A 15,655-nucleotide genomic window follows, 5' to 3' on the forward strand; every position below is an offset into this window, starting at 1 on the left:
AGGTGGGTGCAGCTCTGAAACTGCCCGGGCAGCTGGGAGGAGGTGAGGGTTTGCCGTTGCATTGTTTGTTTTTCGTTATTGTTCCTTCACTTATTAAACCATCTCTGTCTTGCCTGCTCGGATTGTTTGTTCTGAGCTGATGGCTTTCACTTTCGCCTCTGACTCACTTCCTTTCCAGGAATAGGAGGGGAGGTGCAGGCCCAGGGCACAGGACAAAGGCGGGCAGGAGCCAGGCTGCAGCAAAGCTATTGCAGCCCAGGGCAGGCGACGAAGACGACGGTGAGTCCCTTCCCATGATGCCTCCTCCTCACCCCATGCAAGCAGCCCTGGATGCTGGGGCTGTGGAATGGCTCCTGCTGACCCCAGCAAGTGACAGGGACCCCAGCAAGTGACGGGGACCCCAACAAGGGACAGGGACCCCAGCAAGTGACGGGGACGCCAGCGGGTGGGAGGAGGACGAGGTCCAAAGTTCTGCTCAGGCTCTGGGATGGAGCAAGGGGAATGGGTGTCTGGGAGCAGGCGTTCATCCCCCCATGGCTTTGCATGCAAGTTAGGACTCGCCCAGGCTCGCACCCTGTGCCCTAAGCTCTCCTCTCCTCCCCGCTGTGCCCGTGACAGGAGGGGCAGCCTCTTGTCCCCCAGTGTCAATCCCCTTGATGCTCCTGGAAGAGGGCAGGGCTTGTGAGGTCCTCAGAGAGGAGTCAAAGCCCAGGAGTGGGCAGTGTCCGTGGAGCTCGCCATTGCCAGAGCGAGTCCCAGGGCGTCCGGGAGGTTGTAGTGGGGCAGGTTCTGGGCCTGTGCATGGGCTGAGCCCTTTTGCTGCCTCCATGTCCATGGGGTTGACTGGAGCCTGGGAGGGGCTGGTGATGGCGTTGGCTGATGGTGGTTTAACCCCAGGTGGCAACTAAGCCCCACGCAGCCCCTCGCTCACTCGCAAACTCGTGGGATGGGGGAGAGAGTCAGCAGTGAGACAACTCCTAGGTTAAGATGAAAATAGGCAAAGCAAAAGCTGTGTGTGCCAGGAGAGCAGAATGGTCGGGTGGAGGTCAGGTGTCCCAGCTGTGTCCCCTCCCAACTTCTTGTTCACCCTGTGCTGGTCTTGGCTGGGATGGAGTTGATTTTCTTCCTTGTAGTCTGCATGTGGCTGTGCTTTGGACTGTGCTGAAAGCAGCGTTGATAACATGGGGGTGTTTTCTCTATCGCTGAGCGGCGCTTACACAGAGTAAGGGCCTTTTCTGCTGCTCACACCACCCCACCAGTGAGTGGTCTGGGGGTGGGCAAGAGGTTGGGTGAGGACATGGCCAGGACCTTCAAAAATCATCTAGTCCGAACCCCCGCCGTGAGCAGGGACATCTTGCACTCGATCAGGTTGTTCAAAGCCCCGTCCAACTGGACCTTGAGCACTTCCAACGGTGGGTCATGCACAACTTCCATGGGGAATCCACAGGTCCTCCAGGAAACCTCTTCCCATATCTCCCCACCCTTCCCCACTAGATAAGGCCACACTAAGCAGGAAAAAGTGGTGGGGTCGAGGAAGAAGGGCGTCGGGGGATGTCTCCCAAGGTGGGTGCAGCTCTGAAACGGCCTGGGCAGCTGGGAGGAGGTGAGGGTTTGCTGTGGCGTTGTTTGTTTTTCGTTGTTGTTCCTTCACTTATTAAACCATCTCTGTCTTGCCTGCTCGGAGTGTTTGTGCTGAGCTGATGGCTTTCACTTTTGCCTCTGACTCACTTCTTTTCCCGGAACAGGAGGGGAGGTGCAGGCCCAGGGCACAGGACAAAGGCGGGCAGGAGCCAGGCTGCAGCAAAGCTCTTGCAGCCCAGGGCAGGCGACGAAGACGACGGTGAGTCCCTTCCCCTGATGCCTCCTCCCCACCCCATGCAAGCAGCCCTGGATGCTGGGGCTGCGGAATGGCTCCTGCTGACCCCAGCAAGTGACAGGGACCCCAACAAGGGACAGGGACGCCAGGGCATCAGTGATGAACGTGTGGGAGGAGGAAAGGAGAGATGGGTGCCTTACATGGGCAAGCAGCACGCATGTCCCTGTGGGAGGCACAGCGGGGGGTGAGAGGGGCTTTGATGGGGTTCGGCATAAGAAATTAATGAAAAAATTCTTGGGGTGCTCCCCTCAGCTTCAGCCTCGCCACCTGACCTCTCCTTTCCTTGGGGCTGGTGTGACTCTCCAGTTGATCCTCTCGTCTCGAGCCCTGCCTGAGGCCATCGCTATGTCCCACCCCCATTTTTGCACATTTCTCCACTCAGCAAACTTCAAAGTGGTGCTCAGGAGATAGTGCAGAGCACTCCCACCATCCCGCCGGGCTTTCCAAAATGCAGCTGTTTCTGTTGGGATAAACGGGAAGGGGCTGTGCACCTCGTCTAAGTGCCATCGTTGTCTTCACAGCAGCGCTTGCAATGAGGAAAAAGAGGAGGCAGGTGGAAGGTCCCCACCGTGTTAACCGTCCCATCTTGCAGTTTCCTCTCCAGGCTGTGTTTGCCGTCAGCGATGGCATCTGAAATCCACGTGCCGGAGCCCGTGTGCCTCATTGAGAACACGCGGACGAAGGGGCTGGTGGTCCAGCAGGAGGCCCTGCAGGTGCTGTCAGGCATCACCCAGCCCGTGGTGGTGGTGGCCATCACAGGGCTGTACCGCACTGGCAAGTCCTACCTCATGAACAGGCTGGCTTGTCAGAGGAAAGGTGAGAGAGGTCCCGGCCCCGGATGCCCAACGTACCTGTATCGAACGCTGTTGAGACCCTTGCGACCTCCCCACAGGTTTCTCCTTGGGCAGTGGTGTGCAGTCCCACACCAGGGGTATCTGGATGTGGTGTGTACCTCACCCGTGCAAGCCTGGACACACTCTGGTGCTGCTGGACACGGAAGGGCTGGGTGATGTGGAGAAGGTGTGGAAGAAGCGGCCGCTGCCTTTGCGCATTCCCAGCACTTTGTCACCAGCCATGGTGACCAGAGGCCGGGGGGGTTCCCACCACCTGTGGTGGCTTCAGCCAGCGTGCTGGGAAGAGCCAGAGGCCATGGGGAAGGAGGCTGGGGCAGACAAGGTGCCAAACTCCTCTGCTTTTCTGGGAAAGAGCAGCAGAACAGGACAGAGGAGCTCAGGGAGCACTTTGCTAGAGGTGTGTGGGACCCTGAGAGTTAAGAGCTGAGGATAAGCCCAGCTCGAGAAGGAGGTGGTGATGGCATGGGGGTGGGTCTCTCCAAGACCTGGTCTTGCCGTGGCCTGTCGGTAAGGAGCATTGAGGGTCTGGGCATGTGGGGCTTTGCCCCCAAGACTTACGGGGTTTGTTGATAAGAGCCAAAGGTTCTTCCTCCAGGGTGACATGAAGAACGACATGTGGATCTTTGTGCTAACCATGCTGCTCTCCAGCACCCTGATCTACAACAGCAAAGGCACCATTGACCAGCAAGCCGTGGACCAGCTGCAGTATCCTTGGTGGGACAGCAGCAGGAGGGGTGCCCTCCTCTCCCTGAGTGGTGGGCAAGGGCTTGACAAATCCTAGTTCCTCAAAGAGCCAAAGGACCTTCTGGTGGTGCCCAGTGCTGTGCTTTGAGTCCTTAGGAGTGCCACGTAGTGGACCTCCAGGCTGAGGGGTTTTCTCCCTCTTCCTTCCGGCGGTTCCCGGCTGTTCTCTGTCCCCGCAGAGTCTCCTCTCTTGCTCGTGAAGTGCTGAGCGGTTGCAGGGTGGCGATGCCCCTGCATTCAGAGCTGAGGTCCCTGTTTCCTTAGCCAGCTCCCTAGCTATGTGATGAAGCTGACTGAGCAGGTCAAGTTGAAAGCAGCACCCGAGCAGAGCGAAGATGAACTGGAGGATTCAGAAAACGTTGCCCCCATCTTCCCGACTTTTGTGTGGACGGTCCGGGACTTCACACTGCAGCTGGAGGTGGATGGGAAGGAAATCTCTGAGGACGAATACTTGGAGAATGCACTCAAGTTAAAGGCTGGTAAGGGAATGGTGCTGTGCTGCTGGAGACGTCCAACCCCAGCAGCATTTCAGTGTAAGTCAACAACAGCCCAAGCCCCGGTGAACTTGCTCCGTGTGCTCCTACCCCACAGGGAGCAGCCCAGAGACCCAACGCTACAACCAGCCCCGGGAATGCATCTGCCAGTTCTTTCGGGATCGCAAGTGCTTTGTTTTTTACCAGCCGGCCCACAGGAGGGACCTGGTTCGCTTGGAGGAGCTTCAGGACGATGAGATCGATTGTGAATTCCGGCAGCAGGTGGAGAAATTCTGCAGCCACATCTGGGAAAAGTCTCCACCTAAGACCATCCCTTGCGGCCGCACCATAACAGGGACCCGTGAGTGCTGCTGTGCAGAGGGTTGGATGGCCAGCACCTCTTGGCTCTGCCTCTGGGGAAGGATCAAATGCCCAGCCAAATGGTGGAGGTGGGGAAAGGGAGAGGTTTTCTGCTGGCTGCTGTCCCTGCCTGTGGATCTGGAGCCGCTGGATGCTGTAGACGGGGTGGGAAAGAGTTAGGAAAGGAAGTTCAGGAAGGCTGTGGCAGGCAGGCAGCAGGGATATGGCAGGAGCCAACGGCGAGCGGGAGCCGGTGATTTGTTCAGGTTGCAGATCTCTCATCTTTGGTCCTCCTTGGCAGTGCTGGGGAAACTGGCAGAGAGCTACGTGGAGACCATCTGGAGCGGGGCAGTGCCATGCCTGGAGAGCGCGGTGCTCGCCCTGGCAAAGACTGTAAATGCAGCGGCAGTGAAAGAGGCTGTGACGTTGTACCAGGACCTGATGGAGTGGCGGGTGAAGCTGCCGACGGAGACGGTTCAGGAGTTGCTGGATCTGCACACCCAGTGTGAGCGGGAGACGCTGGAGCTGTTCCAGAAACAGGCATTCGAGGAGGAGATCTGCTCTTTCCTGGCAGATCTTACAGTAGGTGGTCCCCAGCCCAGCCAGGATTCCCCCAGGGATGCCACCATCCCCTTAGCTTTGGGGAAATGGCATGGTCCTGGGGGGAGGGGGTCTCCTGCCTCCTGCCAGAGGACACTGCTGTGCCCTCTGCAGAGCAGACTCGGTCCCAAGGCCCGCCCTGACGTTCTGCAGGCTGTCAGTTGTCCTGCTGCACCACCTCTTCTCCCTAGGTTCAAAAGCCGTGCTGCAAAGGGGACGAGGCTTAGCCCTGCCCGCTGGAGGATCAGCCTAAGAAGCGGCGGGAGGAGCACCCGAAGACCAGCAAACGTAAATCGAAGGTACGAAGTGGGAGGGTGCAGGTGCCACGACGTGGCTAGTAGGCAGGAATGGCGAAGGGGTCCCAGCTGGGTCCCTCCCATTGATTCTTGGCTCTGTGCCACTCCCACAGCATGCACCATGCCCTTGCTGACAATCTGACTCTCTTCACAGGAAGAGAGCGGCTGTTCCAGTGGTGGCTTCGGTGGTAAAGGAGGCCCCTTTGGACCGGGTCCGGGACCCTTTGGTGGTAAAGGAGGCCCCTTTGGACCGGGTCCGGGACCCTTTGGTGGTATAGGCGGCGGCTTTGGACAGAACCAGGGATATGGCAATAATACCTTCAACTGGAAGGACTTTGTGGTACCAGTAGCATCATTTTTGGCTTGTGTGGCAATTGCGGTATTACGCATGAAGTTATGATGAAGATTTTCTTTAAACCTCTCTAGTAACAAGGGAAGAGAGGTGTGTAGTGTCCCCACGTAGAATTCTGTTAAATTTTTAAAGCTTTTCCTGCAAGATGCTTGCCACGGAGTGCAGAATTGACCACCCTGTTTGCTTGTACCGCTCTATCTGCTATGTTCATGTATGTCTCCTCCGGGAGAAGATGTTCTCCTCTTCCCTCCCAGAGCACCTGGTCTCTCACTCCATCTGAAGGCACGGGGAACGTCTAAAGCCGGGGTGGCCTGGGGCACAGAAAGGCCAACAGGCAGGTCTGGGAGCATTCTTCCAGGCTCAGAACACGTCACGGAGGAACGTAGCACACCTCGTGTAGAGACCTCCTCACCAGGGCTACGGGAAACATGACCAGCAAGGTTTATGCCCGCTGGCTGATATCCTAGGGTCGCACTTTCTGCAGCTGCGGGAAGTAGCACGAAGGTTGTGACTAAACCAGGAATCCACGTGGTGAACGCGACCTGGTTTGCTTGGCGTCAGTCCCGGGCAGAGTGACCCAGAAGCAGTGAGCCCGCGCCCCAGGGAGCGGTGAGTGACAGGCATCCTCTGCAATGGAGCTTTTCCCACCCAAGGCTCTTCTCTCTTTGAGCACTGACCCTGCTCGGCCAGCAAGGTCCTGGGGAACCTCCCGGGGACAAAGCCCGGGCTCTGCTCCTCCACCTGCTGTTGTGCCGGGGCTGTTTTCCCTGCCGAGCCCTCACACCGTGAGACTGTCTCCCTCCACTGCCACATTCTAGTCAAATTATTGACATGATCTGTTTCATCTTTCGCCAAACTTTAATATATGAAATGGCTACAAGCAATAAGCACAATAAAGTTAAATCTAAGAAAACTACTCGTGAATGTAACATTGAATTCAAAGCTCCGGTTGCTGTTGGTGACCATCCCAGGAGAGTTTGCCATCAGGGATGTTCTTCCTCTTTCTCAGACAGTTTGTACACATTCCATTGGAGGTGTGTGTGTGTGGTAGGCGATTAATCTTGATATAATGCGTAGTTAAAAGGCAGCAATTGGTAGGTTGGGACGGGAGCCTGTGGTGGTTCAGCCTCAGACGGCAACAAGGAACCACGCGGCTGCTCTCTCAAACCCCTACAGCTGTGGGGGAGAATTGGAAGAAAAAGCAAAACTCGTGGGTTGAGACAAAGGCGGTTTAACGGGACAGCAAAGGGAACAGGAAAACAACAACAACAACACGGACAGTGGAACGTGCCCCTGCTGATTGACAGATTACGGCACCACCGCTCACCCACCGGACCGGGGACAGCCCAGCCCTCTCCCAACTGGTGACTTCCCAACCCCTCCTCTGGCAGCCCCTGGCTACCGACTGGGCACAGCTCCCACAGGATGGAATACCCGTGCCCCTGCCAAAGCCTGGGAATGGCTCCCAGGGGATGGAATACCTGTGTCCCTGCCGGAGCCTGGGGAAAATTAACCCTATCCATACTGGAACTAGGACAAGCTGAATAGTTAAAGTCACGTTCCATAATTTCAGCAAAACTACAAATACGAATATCTGATTGATTGTGTGTCCCTACAGCGCCGTCGTCTATAAATAATCACAACGGGTTCCTACACAAGCACGTCCTTTTCCAATATCTACAAGTACAGTGTCAGGGGTTTCATCAGGATGTATTTCAAAATGACAAACATTTTGTTCAGTGTCAAGACAACCTTCCTGGGCCTTAATGGTGTTACTTTCACAAACAAATCCTATTGGTCCCATACACCACACGCGTAAACATCAATGGTTTGCCGTTGGTTCCCACGCTCTTGGGCCCATACTCTATGTTCTAAGGGACAGAGGACGGTTCCACGGTGGCTTAATCCCAGCGCAATGACTGGGCGTATGGTGGGTACCGAAGCATTGCGTATTGTCACAACAAAAGCTGTGGCTTTACTGCTGGTGAGGTCATAAGTGAACGTAAGCAAACGCCACCGAGACTGGAAATCCTTTTTCAGGGATTGCATTATCCTTTTGATCTCGATGGGCAAGGTGCCCTCATCGCCTTCCCTTATAAGTGCCTCTGTGGTAGATTGCACCCAGAACTGGGAAATGGTTTTCTTATCAGGAAACCCATACCCAGAGAAAGATTTGTGATTTGATAAAAAGAAAAAAAAACAAACCATAAATTGGATACTAGGTGCCCTTCCCTCAGTCTCTGGGACCTGGCCAATCATTTTGTTGTAGAAGTTTATCAGGTTGGTCTCCTTCTGGAGTCCATGGTGGCTACGCCTGGTGATTTTCTTGTTGTTCACGTGCCTGGAAATGGTTTCCAGGATTAGCTGCTCCTTCTTGTTCCTAGGGATCAAGATGAGGCTGGCTGGCCTGTAGATCCAAGTCTGGCTATGTCATTGGTGCCTTCTTGGAAGAGCAGCAGGGAGTAACAGTCCAAGGGCTGGAATAGCTTCAGCAGCCTCTCAGCAATGCACCTGTTGATCAAAGGCAGCAGAAGGAGTTTTTTAGAAGCTTCCAGAGGTTTCTAGCGGCTTGTTGAGGGTCAAGGAATCCTGTGTCTCTCCTTATCTGGTACCCTCACCTTCCTCAGAGGGTACCCTGGAGCCCCCTGACAATCTTAGACAAAGCCCCCATTTCAAAACATTTCCAGGACACTGTTGGGCGAAGCCCTGAGGAACTTGGTGGGAATTCAGTGCTGCTCCTCATGTGAGTGGAAGGTTGGTCTAGAGACTTCCCAAGGTCCCTTCTGATCTGAATGCTTTGGTGTTTCTGCCACCACTGACAGCAGTTAGTGCGATTCTTGTAGACGTGAATTCCTCGTCTGCACGTGGCTTAGCACCAAGTGTGGCAAACGCAGCACCAGCCCCTCCCACGGTGTGATGTTGGCTCTTGGGCCTGCAGCATTTTGAGTTCCAAGTTTATTTGTGAATGGCTACTTGTTCAGATCGCGCCCTCTTCACAGCCCGCAACACCTGTGCGTGACATCAAGGTGACAAGGGAGAGTGACACAGGCAAAAAGCCATGGCAGGAGGATGGCAACATTCTCACAACCGTGACATCCTTTGCACATCCAAGAGAAGCCAACAGGATTGGAAGAGTCTTAAAGATCTCAGGGGTGCAGTTGTAAGGTCAGCTGTCTCGCTAAGGGAGGCTGAGTGAGCTGGATTTGTCCAGTCAGAAGAAAAGGTGACTTTGAGGAGACCACAGAAGAGCCTTCCCACCCCTTTCAGGAGGTAACTGGAGGAGTCGGGCTCTTCACCACGGTACGTGATGGGAGGATGACGGCCAATGACCAACAAGAATGTTTCCCAGAGAGCTGGTGCCATCTCCATCTTTGGAGGTTTTCAGGCCAAAAATGAATAAAATCCTGCACAAGCTGGTGCAACCTGATGGCTGACCCTGCTGTGAGCAGACGATTGGGCTAGAGACCTCCTGAGGTCCCTTCCAGTGTTGCCATCCACTACAGGCATTTTCCCTGATGATGGTCGGGAAAGCACTCATGTTCCTGTGGCCATGGAAATAATGCAGACCTAAGTATGGTCAGATCAACAGCAGTTTTGTGTCCACGCCAGTCAGTCTTTCTCAGGTGAAGGGCTGCTTGGCAGATACCCCCACACAGCCATGACCTTATCCTTGGCTTCATCTCGTATTTCCTTCTTCCCTCTTTTGTCCCTCCCAAGTTCTTCCCTTGGATCATCCTCATGCCCTCCCATACAAACAGCCCACCCCTCTTAAAGCTTCCCTTGTTGGCTCTGGTTTTGCTTCATTTGTCCCTTCAGTTGGTGTTTTTGGGATGGTCACCATGGTAATGCCTACCTTGGCTTGCAATTTCATTTAACTAGTGTCTCCTCTTTCAATGTATGATCTGTCCTGTCCTTTAAATTCCTTATGCTTTGTCCTTGTGCCAGACACCCCAAGTCAGGTGGGGCATCTGCACGCTCACACTAACAGCAGGCACAATGGAGCTTCAGTCCAAGCGCACCTTGAGAAACTCAGGGATTACGCCAACAGAAACCTCAAGAAGATTTCAAGGAGATGGGATCTTCTCCTTCTGATCTTCTACGTTAGGGGACAAAACAACCCTGTACATCAAAGCAGGCTTGGACCTGAACTGAATGAGGAGCAACCTGGAAGAGAAGGGCCTGGGCATTACGAGCGATGCCATACAGGACCGTGGTGCTAACCATGAATATGGCCACGTGCACATTGGGCTGCGCCGGGAGGAGCGTGGCCACCCAGGCAAGGGGAGTTATCACCCCCAGGACTTAGCACTGGTGTGGCCACATCTGGAATAGTGTGTCCTCATGTGGGGCTCTCTCTTCTGGAGGAGCGGGGAGGAACTGGAGTGGGCCCATAGGAGGGCTACCAAGATGGGGTTAGGGACCATGTGCGGAAAGGCTGAGAGGTGGGGACCGCATTGGCCTGGTGAAGTGGCAGCTCAGGGAAGAATAATAGTAGCTTCAGAAAGCTTGACTGTTACTGTCAGAGGTGATCGCGTGGTTTTTGGTAGAGGGAAAGAGCATGAGACAGGAAAACCATGTGAAACTGCAGATGGATGTGAGGAGACCGAAATGTCACTTGAAGGAAGGTGGTGCTTTGGCGCAACAGGTCACTCAGAGGGAGTCTGCGTTAACCCATGATTTTGCATTTGAAGGAGCAGCCAGTGAGGATGGAGAGATGTCAGTAAAGGCAGGGACGTGCCAGGGTGAGAACAAGGTGGGGAAGTGTGTTGGGTGTCTACAGTCTGCAGGGAAAGAGGCGCAGGCACGGGACGGTGTAGGACAGCCTATGGTGGAGATGGCCAAGGGTGCCGTCAAGGCCGAAAAGCCCTGACAGAACTGAGCTCTTTGTCCCCTTGGCTATGGCTGATGTCTCTGCCACCAGGGCCTATGAGGAGACACATTGTCCCCACAGCACTGAGGCCACGTTGCCTTCTTGCGCCCCCCGGCGAGGCTGGGAGGTGTCGTACTGTTGTCCTTCACTTGGCACCACACCCCCCCCCCGCATCCCAAGTCCTCAAGACTCCTGCAGCTAATTGGAGAGCTTTCAGGCTGGTAGTTACAGAGGAAGACTTCAACGAGGACATAATGAGAAGGGAGTTTTGCATTTTAAAGGCATTTGGTTTTATTTTCCAGTTTACAAAGCAGCGATAGCAGCAGTCTCAAATAGGTATTGATCCAGAGGGTCACCTAAGCAGGTATGGGCAGGAAGGAAAAGCAGTCCCTTGAGGCCACACACTCAAGGGGCATCCTTGCTCCTCACCTCCCCGACCCCACCGTTCCTCTGATCGGCCCCCTGGGCCTTGCGGCACTTGTCCTTACATCAGACTTCTCCACTGAAGTCCGCAGCTGGACGTTACAGCTCCTTGGCACCAATTCCCACCTGCTTTCCTCAGGGAACTGCCTGCACGCAGGCACAGGAGGACTTCTCCTCATTGCCTAAAGAACAAAAGCTACACACGATGCAACTCAATAAGCTTTAAAACCCTCTCCTCTACTACATGCCAAGTGCAAGCTGCATCTAACGAGGGTCACCTTCCACAAGGCATATCCGTACGAGAACCGGTTTAGAGAGAGCGCTAGGAAAATACAGATAGAAACATACTTAAGGAGTTGCCTCAAGAGTTCATCAGCCTTCTCAGAGAGGCAGCAAGTTCCTAACTCCCTGAAGGCCAACGCAGCAACCAGATAGTTTGGAGGTGTCTGACTGATGGAAGAGCAAGGGGAGGGGGAAATCTGGAGAGCCACGGGAAGGGCGTATGTCCAGACGGTCTGCTGAAAAGATGCCCTTAGACACTGTCACTTAATCAGGAGAGGTGGGAACACCTGAAAGGTGGGGGAGATTCAACACACAGGGTAGTAGACAGAGTAGTGGCAATGCAAGTAGAGGGGAAGATCAATACTTCTCCTACGGGTAGTGCACTCCCTGGAAATTCCCGTTGTGGCACGGTGGGGAAGACATCGTCATTTTAATAAAAGTACTCAATTGTTTCGACTGATGAATATGAGCCCATATTTAAAAAAAAACAAACCTACTTCAAAAAAAGTCGTTCACCTTTCCAGGCAGACCTCAGTTGCCTGACCATAAACTTCCAGTGCCTTTTTGGGAGGCCTCACTGTACCTGAGGTGTTTGCCTGGGACTGGCAGGTATCACAGAGGACATGTGGGAGACCAGAGCCCCTCGGGAGCTGCAGGTGGGGGCTGGGCAGGGGGTCCACACCACGAACACCTGCAGAGCCCTGAGCTGGTGGTGCTGCTCTGCAGAGTGAGCAGGCTGTGGTGCCCAAAAGCCGCAGGGAGACAGTCCCAGGCACATCCCTTCTGAGCATTCACCATCTCCAGGGGCGGGGGTCACCCACATGTGAAAGATCAGCCCAGGCCTTCCCCAGCGCATCACCCCATGCCCTCCTGCCCTGAGCCCATAAAGAACCCAAGCACAGCAGCATGGCCTTGCAGGGACAACCTCTTCAGCCTGCTCTTGACTTCAGCTTTGGAAGAAAAGTCCAACCTCCAGACACTTGCACTGAGGAAATCTCCCTTATTACAGAGATGTGACACAGGAGTCATAGAATCACAGAACGTGTTGGGTTGGAAGGGACCTTTAAAGGCCATCTAGTCCAACTCCCCTGCAGTGAGCAGGGGCATAGAATCATAGAATCATAGAATCATTCAGGTTGGAGAAGGCCCTTGCGATCATCGAGTCCAACCATCAATCCCACTCTACAAAGTTGTCCCCTAGACCATAGCCCCTAACACCACATCTAAACGACTCTTAAGCACATTCAGGGATGGCGACTCCACCACCTCCCTGGGCAGCCTATTCCAGGGTCTGACCACTCTTTCTGTGAAGAATTTTTTCCTAATGTCCAGTCTAAACCTACCCTGCTGCAGCTTAAAGTCATTCCCCCTTGTTCTATCGCTAATTACCTGTGAGAAGAGACCAGCACCAACCTCTCTACAATGGCCTTTCAAGTAGTTGTAGAGAGTGATGAGGTCTCCCCTCAGCCTCCTCTTCCTCAAACTAAACACTCCCAGCTCTTTCAATCGCTCCTCATAAGATTTATTCTCCAGGCCCTTCACCAGCTTCATTGCCCTCCTCTGCACTTGCTCCAGCACCTCGATATCTCTCTCGTATTGAGGTGCCCAGAACTGGACACAATACTCCAGGTGTGGCCTCACCAGTGCTGAGTACAGGGGGACAATCACCTCCCTCCTTCTGCTGGTCACACTAGTTCTAATACAAGCCAGGATGCCATTGTCTTTCTCGGCCACCTGGGCACACTGCTGGCTCATGTTCAGCCACTTGTCAATTAGAACCCCCAGGTCCTTTTCTGCCAGGCAGCTCTCCAGCCACACTTCCCCAAGCCTGTAGCGCTGCATGGGGTTGTTGTGGCCCAAGTGCAGGACCCGGCACTTGGCCTTGTTGAAGCACATTCCATTAACGATGGCCCATCGGTCCAATCTATCCAAGTCTCTCTATAGAGCCTCCCTATCCTCATGTAGATCAACACTCCCGCTTAGCATCGTGTCATCTGCAAAATTCCTGATGATACACTCTATGTCCTTATCAAGATCATCAATAAAGACATTAAAAAGAAATGGTCCCAACACCAAGCCCTGAGGGACACCACTTGTGACCGGCCGCCAGCTGGATTTAACTCCATTGACCACATCTTTAACTAGATCAGGTTGCTCAGAGCCTCATCCAGCCTGGCCTTGAACGTCTGCAGGGATGGGACCTCCACCCCCTCTCTGGGCAGCCTTGGCCAGTGTTTCACCACCCTCGTTGTAAAGAACTTCATCCTAATGTCTCATCTAAACCTGCCCTGCCCTAGTTTAAACCCTTGCCCCTCGTCCTATCGCTACATGCCCTTGCCAGCAGCCCCTCCCCGGCTTTCCTGTAGGCCCCCTTCAGGTACTGGAAGGCCGCTATAAGGTCTCCCCAGAGCCTTCTCTTCCCCAGGCTGAACAACCCCAACTCTCTCAGCCTGTCCTCATAGCATAGGTGCTCCAGCCCTTTGATCATCTTCGTGGCCCTCCTCTGGACCTGCTCCAACAGCTCCGTGTCCAGCTGTACCACCATGCCAGAGACATGTACAGGACCCCTGGGTCAGACAGACTGGCTTCATGTCTCTGGAGAAGTGGGGTGGATGCAGACATTCCTGGCAAAACACGATGATCACAAACCAAATGGCCAATACAGAGGAGGTTCCTGAGATGAACTGGAAATCACTTGTGAAGTGACATGGGCAGCTTATTCCTGCTTCTGAATCAGTTTCTTCAGTGTGTCTTTGAGCTCCTGGTTCCTCATGCTGTAGATGAGGGGGTTCAATGCCGGGGGCAGCAGTGAGTACAGAACAGCCATCAACAGATCCAGTGACCGGGATGAGGTGGAGGGGGGCTTCAGGGAGGCAAACATACCAGTGCTGACATACAGGGAGACCACGGCCAGGTGAGGGAGGCACGTGGAAAGGCTTTGTCCTGTCGCTGCTCAGAGGGGAACCCCAGCACGGCCCTGAAGATCTGCACGTAGGACAGCACACTGAAAATTAAACACCCAAACCCAAGAGGGACACTAACCACAAGAAGCCAGGCTTCCCTGAGAGAGGAGTTGGAGCAGGAGAGCTTGAGGATCTGGGGAATCTCACAGAAGGACACAGCATTGCCTTGGCAGAGCGGTAGTGAAAATGTGTTGGCAGTTGCAGCAGAGCGTGGAGCAAACCACTGCCCCAGGCAGCTGCTGCCATGTGGACACAAGCTCTGCTGCCCAGGAGGGTCCCGTAGTGCAGGGGTTTGCAGATGGCAACGTAGCGGTCATAGGCCATGACGGTGAGAAGAAAATATTCCCCTCCAGCCAAGAAGAGAAAGCAAAAGGCCTGTGCAACACATCCATAGTAGGAAATATCCCTGACGTCCCAGAGGGATTTGGCCATGGATGTGGGGACAGTGGTGGAGCTGGACCCAAGGTCGAGGAGGGAGAGGTTGAACAGGAAGAAGTACATGGGGGTGTGGAGGTGGTGGTCACAGGCTACAGCACTGACCATGAGGCCGTTGCCCAGGAGGGCAGCCAGGTAGATGGCCAGGAAGAGCCAGAAGTGCAAGAGCTGCAGCTCCCGTGTGTCTGCGAACGGCAGGAGGAGGAACTCAGTGATGGAGCTGTTGTTGGACATGTCTCAGGGAATGGGGCACTGTCCATGGAGGAAAAGACAGTGATAAATAAGGGGAGACTTAGACAAAGGTGGTACGGGGCAGATTTACATCCTGGAGGGCAGCTCACAGCTTGGAAGGACACCTCCAGCCCAGCGTCCTGATGATGGTATCTCGTTAAGGGATGACATGAACATTGCTGGGCAGCTGCTCTCAGCCCCCGTGCTCTTCAGGGGACAGTGGGCAAGATGCTGGCGAGCTGCACCACGGCTCTGTGGAGCTCTGGCTGCAGAGGAGGTGGTTCATGCTTTGGACCCCACAGCCCTGAGGGCAGAGGCTCTGCTGGGTGGGAGAGAGGCAAGGGCGTTTGCTCGGAGGAAGGGGTCTGCATTGGAGGGCTTTTCTGAATTCTCCCTCCCACAACATTTCTGGGTTTTGTTCCCCTGTCCCATGCCTTTGCCCTGTCGGTGCTCACAGCCCCCATCCCAACCTCTCTGCACTCCTCTTTGCTCTGCAGAAACCTGCCTGTTGGCAGGGCACGGGCTGGGACATGTTCATGCTCACAGGTGGAAAAGGGCAGGTCAGCACAACGCTGAGGGGTCCAGCAAAGGTGATGCTGGTGCTGTCCATAGGCAGAAGAGAGGATGAAGGCCCTTTAGGAGGCTCCTAGCAGATCTACTGGTCACTCAAAGTTACAGTCCAGGAATCTCAGTGACTTGTTCAAACTTGAGAGCTCCTTTTCCATAGTGTTCTCTCTCCCCACCACGCAACAGTAGGAAACAAAAACCCCAGACCCTGCAAAGCTTTACAGTAATTGGTTGGAATTTGGGGGGGTTTACAATGTGGCCAGTCCTATCGATACTGGGGGAAGATACAGCCGTCCCCAGGCTCACACATTCCCAGACCCTGGCAGATC

At 54.4% G+C, this 15,655-nt stretch overlaps 1 protein-coding gene across 3 annotated transcripts; it reads left to right on the forward strand.

Annotated features, from left to right (window-relative positions):
- LOC141734824 (guanylate-binding protein 1-like) lies at positions 1 to 6,471 on the forward strand. 3 transcript variants are annotated; one of them, XR_012584599.1, is made up of 11 exons: positions 19 to 42; positions 179 to 279; positions 1,746 to 1,840; positions 2,469 to 2,692; positions 2,769 to 2,896; positions 3,326 to 3,435; positions 3,751 to 3,953; positions 4,066 to 4,308; positions 4,609 to 4,889; positions 5,099 to 5,206; positions 5,358 to 6,471. XR_012584599.1 is itself a non-coding variant. In XM_074567010.1 (10 exons), the coding sequence occupies exons 4-10, from the start codon at positions 2,500 to 2,502 to the stop codon at positions 5,479 to 5,481; spliced, it is 1,599 nt and encodes a 532-aa protein (XP_074423111.1). In that variant the 5' UTR covers positions 1 to 42; positions 179 to 279; positions 1,746 to 1,840; positions 2,469 to 2,499; the 3' UTR covers positions 5,482 to 6,471. The 3 variants fall into 3 exon arrangements, 2 of the variants coding, with proteins under 2 accessions (XP_074423111.1, XP_074423113.1); XM_074567010.1 differs by having other exon boundaries at positions 1 to 42; positions 4,609 to 5,206; XM_074567012.1 differs by lacking the exons at positions 19 to 42; positions 179 to 279 and adding an exon at positions 1,544 to 1,563 and having other exon boundaries at positions 4,609 to 5,206.
- The last annotated feature ends 9,184 nt before the right edge of the window (positions 6,472 to 15,655 follow it).

The sequence above is a fragment of the Larus michahellis genome, chromosome 25, assembly GCF_964199755.1.
Source record: "Larus michahellis chromosome 25, bLarMic1.1, whole genome shotgun sequence".
NCBI classification, from domain to species: domain Eukaryota; kingdom Metazoa; phylum Chordata; class Aves; order Charadriiformes; family Laridae; genus Larus; species Larus michahellis.